Source organism: Cariama cristata, unplaced genomic scaffold (assembly GCF_000690535.1).
Source record: "Cariama cristata isolate BGI_N322 unplaced genomic scaffold, ASM69053v1 scaffold1743, whole genome shotgun sequence".
NCBI lineage: Eukaryota > Metazoa > Chordata > Aves > Cariamiformes > Cariamidae > Cariama > Cariama cristata.
In genome coordinates, this window is record NW_009606460.1 from 138,833 (window position 1) to 143,630 (window position 4,798).

A 4,798-nucleotide genomic window follows, 5' to 3' on the forward strand; every position below is an offset into this window, starting at 1 on the left:
CCCTTCACTGACAGCAGCAGGTTGCTGACCCAAGCGTAGGTTAGAGGATGGAGTCCCTTACCGGTGCAAGGCTGAATTTACCAGCATACTGACAGAGGATTAGCCAGGACTGCTGGAACCAACGTTTGACTCCAGAAAATACCAGCCTCCCCTGCAGAAACCCGAGGAGCTCGGGATGTTGGAGCAGGCAGAGCTGCCTTGGGCAGCTTCAGCCCGCACAGGGGCTGCCTCTGCGGAGGGGTCGCCCTTGGGTGGTCTGGAGCCGCCTGCCTCGCTCGAAAAGGGTGCTAAGGAAGCAGATGAAAGCACTAGGCTTCGGTCTTGTGTAAAACACTAGGTTTTCACGAGGTCTGCACGCCCATCACATAAAAGACGGAAATCTTGTAGCCCGGTTAGGCAGAGCATCCCTCCTCATGCACAGGGAAATCCTGGCTTCCTTCCTTTGCCACTGCAGATGTTAAAGGCACTCCTGTTTACTTTTCTTTTATCACACTGGTTCCTCGGGCCTCTGATTATTCATCTGAGTTTGTTCATCTTCTTTTCGGAGGTCTTCCTTGGCCTGGCCTCCATCCCACTCCCCAGCCACGAAGGAGCCCTTGCAGCAGGAGGCAGAGGCCTCTCTCCCAGCAGCAGCTATCGTAATGTTGGAGTATGCTGATATGTTTTCTGCGGCTTGCGAAGCAGCCCAGATGTTTCGCACTTGGAGCACAAATTGATTGTGTTTCTTTGTAAGGGATGTATTGTAACTACTGCCTAAGTCTGCCTTTGCTCAGCTGAGTTCTGTCAGCTCCGCTCAGTAAGAATGAGCACTGAGAAAACGCAATAAATGTGAATAAATAAAAAGTGAGCCAGTGTGGAATCTGATATCTGTTCTTCTTCCCTCCCCACCCAGAGTGCGAGCCCATAGAAGCTATAGCCAAGTTTGACTACGTTGGAAGATCTGCACGAGAGCTCTCTTTCAAGAAAGGAGCTTCCCTTCTGCTCTATCACCGCGCATCTGAAGACTGGTGGGAAGGAAGGCACAACGGAATCGATGGCCTTGTCCCTCACCAGTACATAGTGGTGCAGGATATGTAAGCAGTGTCTGGTGTGACTAGGTTCTTGGTGGGGTGTAAAAACATACTGAAGCAATTGACTATTTGATTTCCAAAGGGGACAGTGGTTTGAAGGCCCAGATAGATTAAACATTTGCCTTCTATGCAGGATGCTTCTGTCTTTATTGCCCTGAATGGACAGCTCTTAATCAAAAGCTACTACTAGGCTAAGCTACTTGGTTTATGGCTGTGGTCCCAGTACATTAAGAGACAGATGCTGCTGCCCCTGTTTTAATTTGACTATCTCTTTGTAGCGATTGCTGACATTTAACTTCAGATTAGCAAGGGCTGGAGAAATGCAGCCCTGAACTCTTGTTTTACGGTATCAAGCATGTGCTTTGCCAAAGATGACAAAGTTGTTCTTTACAGGAAGGTTACCCTTGAAATGTAAAGAGCTCAGGAAACAGAAGGATTCTAAGCAATTTTTGGAGACATGGAGGGGCTGCAGTGCATTATAACGTGCCTGCTTTTCTTAAGGGGATTAAAATCTGGGAGTGCCAAGGTGCTCTCTGTCACACTTAACTCTCTGACCTCTCATCTCACCATGTGTGTTCTGTTCAGGGATGATACTTTCTCAGATACACTGAGCCAAAAAGCAGACAGTGAGGCCAGCAGCGGACCCATAACTGAGGACAAGTCATCATCAAAGGACATGAACTCTCCCACTGACCGTCACTCTGACGTGTATTTAGGAAGGTAAGCTCGAGCACAACGTGTTTTCAGTAGTACTGCTCACAGCTCAGGTACCGCAGCAATTACTCCTCCACGTGCTTTTGGTGGGCCACTACAACTTGTCCTGTAACCACTCCTTCCTTGGTGCAGGCAGAGAAAGAGATCAGAACCTCCACCTCCTCTAAGACGCCCCGGCAGGAGCAGTGACGGTCACTGCCCAGTACACCCACCTCACCCTCTCTCCAACTCGTCCGTGGACCTAGGTTCCCCCAACCTGGCAACTCACTGCAGTCCCAGAGCCCTCCTTCAAAATCGCAACCTCAATGCCGACAGCCCTGAAAGGCGGCGTAGACCTGGACATGGCAGTCTCACTAACATCAGTAGGCACGATTCTCTAAAGAAGATTGATAGCCCTCCAATTAGAAGATCTACATCATCTGGTCAGTACACAGGTTTCAATGACCATAAACCACTGGACCCGGAGTCAATAGCTCAGGTTTGTGTCTTTTTTATTTTATGTCACACTCTGATTTTCTGAGGCGCAAGTCTCAGTGAACAGCATAGCCCAGAGCACGTACACTGGTGGGGGGGTGTGCAGGAGAATATCCTACTTAGCTTTCTAAACAGTGTGCGTGGAAGAAGATGCATTAAGGGATCCTGGATAGAAGCAGCACAAAGGGGAACAGGCATTGCAGAAGCAATAAAAAGAAATTATTTCCCGTTATACTGTAACGAAATTGCCTCTGCCACATGGAACACTGGGATAGTATATGATTACAGCAGCTACGTACATCACTGTGCTCTGATGAAGGCTGGCCTGTTCTAACTTGCACGTAATTAGTGTTCAATTAGTTCTTAGTATTATGATATGCAGAGAAGTGCTCTGGCTAGTAGCGACCAGTGCCATTCAAAGCACAGATTTACATTCCAGGGTCTTGTGGATTTTATGTAGTTTTCATATAGTTCATATATAGTTCATACCGTATGTTGATTTGATGCTTGTAGTTGTGCCTAAGAACATAATGTGCGAGATGTTCCACCTGCATAAATTGTGGGCCATCTTATCCCTGTGTGAACACTCACCAGCCTCATTCCTGGCAGTGAAGAGGTGAGAAGGATGGAATAGGGAGCAACCCCGATCATCAAATTGGGCTGTTGTACGGAGCTGGTAACAGCTCTTGAGCAAATAACTACTGCTGTCTTCAGAACTCCCATTTTGTCTAGGAAGGATAACATGATTACTAGGGGCACCCTGAGGGTACAATATGATTGCAAAAGTATTTTACAATAACGCTGGCACTCATGTTTTAAAATTTAATGTACTGGTAATGCTTGCTTTCAAACTCTGCTCCCAAAGAGGGATAGAAGGGACGGTCATGCTTGGGTCAGAAAGCTGAACCATGTATTAGAGTGAGAAAATGTAAACATTGTTACTGTTTTATTTTACTAAGTTATTTATTTACTTTCCTGGAACTACATACAGGGCTGTTTGGCTTAAGCTATGCTTCTTTTTTATGCCTAGACTAGTGATTCAGCAGTGAGAAAACCCAAACTTTGATTAAACTCCGTGAAAGTCACTGTAAGACAGCAGGGAACACCAGATATTTTAACCTTAGTTGTATCTCAGTACCACTGAAATGTAGTAAACTAGTGTCTTGGTGCGTTCTTTTAGCATTTGTGCCAGAAATCCTGATGAAAAAAATAATTTCTTTGGTAAGCTCACTGAACAGTATCTTGCATTTTTTTCTGCTTAAGACTTAACTCAAAGAAACAAGAGGAGAGAAGAGCTGATTAATAGACATGCACAAGTTTTATTTCCTTCGAAAAGCAGGTTTTATAATCCGTGTGAGGCAATACAGATCCTGAACACCTGAGGCACTAGGTGAGGGGAGCAGTTAGCCAAGAGTCAGCAAATGGACTAAAATCTTTCAAGCTGTCAGTACCCAAGAGATGACAGAAATCTTCACGGTTAAAAACACGGCTAAGCAAATATCCATTGTCCTGACAGTCACTTAATTAAAATGGCTTGCAGGTTTTGGTTTAATTTATTTTTTGATTCTCTCGTGTAAACAGGTTAAATATTTGTAATGTCCAGCCAAAGCTGCCATCTTGTCAATCGTAGTGTCTTTCAAATAAATCTGGTGGAAATTGGTTTTAGCACTATAATACTCATTAAAGAGAGGATGGCTGGCAAATTAATTCATGCATTTTCTGCCCCCTCCCCTTGCTCCTTCGGTGCTTTGCATTCAAATGACGTGCCGCTCTCTCTGTGCTCTGACCCAGGACATCGAGGAGACGATGAACACGGCGCTGAACGAGCTCCGTGAGCTGGAGCGGCAGAGCTCGGCGAAGCACGCTCCCGATGTCGTGTTGGACACCTTGGAACAAATGAAAAACACCCCCACCCCTGCCACCTCCACGGAGTCGCTCAGCCCTCTCCACAGTGTCGTTTTAAGGAGCTCCGAGCCTCAGATCCGCCGTAGCACTAGTTCTTCCAGTGACACCATGAGTACTTTCAAGCCCATGGTGGCCCCTAGAATGGGAGTGCAGCTGAAACCTCCTGCTCTTAGGCCAAAACCTATTGTTCTTCCAAAAACAAATCCTAGCATAGGGCCTTCCCCTCCTTCCCAGGGTCCAGCCCGATAAATCTTGCACAATGTAGACAGCTGAGCCGCCCACGGTGCCCGGCTGGGGTATGCTAGGGAAAGGGATGGATTAACGATAGAAGTCAGGGCTCCATAACATCGTTTGTTCATGTTTGTAACTGGAGAGGCTTTGTTTTTCAGTGTTTTTGAATGTATTGTCTGAAAGTAGCTACATTAACATGGGCATTTGTATTTTGTATGGATTCAATTAAAAGAAAAACTGGACAATTGTGCATCGTTTTAAAAAAACAAACATAGACTTACTTGAAAACTTGATGCTGCACCATTTGTAATAAAACCAACACGGATCACAAACAGCTTGCCACGTTGTACCATACTTCACAGTCTTACTGTAGCTATATAATAACAGATCCTGCACAAAACTAA

General features: G+C 45.8%; 1 protein-coding gene across 1 annotated transcript in view; it reads left to right on the forward strand.

Annotated features, from left to right (window-relative positions):
- SRGAP1 (SLIT-ROBO Rho GTPase activating protein 1) overlaps nucleotides 1-4,721 on the forward strand; it is a 70,712-nt gene extending 65,991 nt beyond the window's left edge. The window contains exons 18-21 of the mRNA XM_009696361.1: nucleotides 893-1,073; nucleotides 1,656-1,790; nucleotides 1,917-2,262; nucleotides 4,050-4,721. Coding sequence (XP_009694663.1) covers nucleotides 893-1,073; nucleotides 1,656-1,790; nucleotides 1,917-2,262; nucleotides 4,050-4,412 — 1,025 coding nt within the window. The 3' untranslated portion in view covers nucleotides 4,413-4,721. The remainder of the gene's footprint in view (nucleotides 1-892; nucleotides 1,074-1,655; nucleotides 1,791-1,916; nucleotides 2,263-4,049) is intronic.
- The last annotated feature ends 77 nt before the right edge of the window (nucleotides 4,722-4,798 follow it).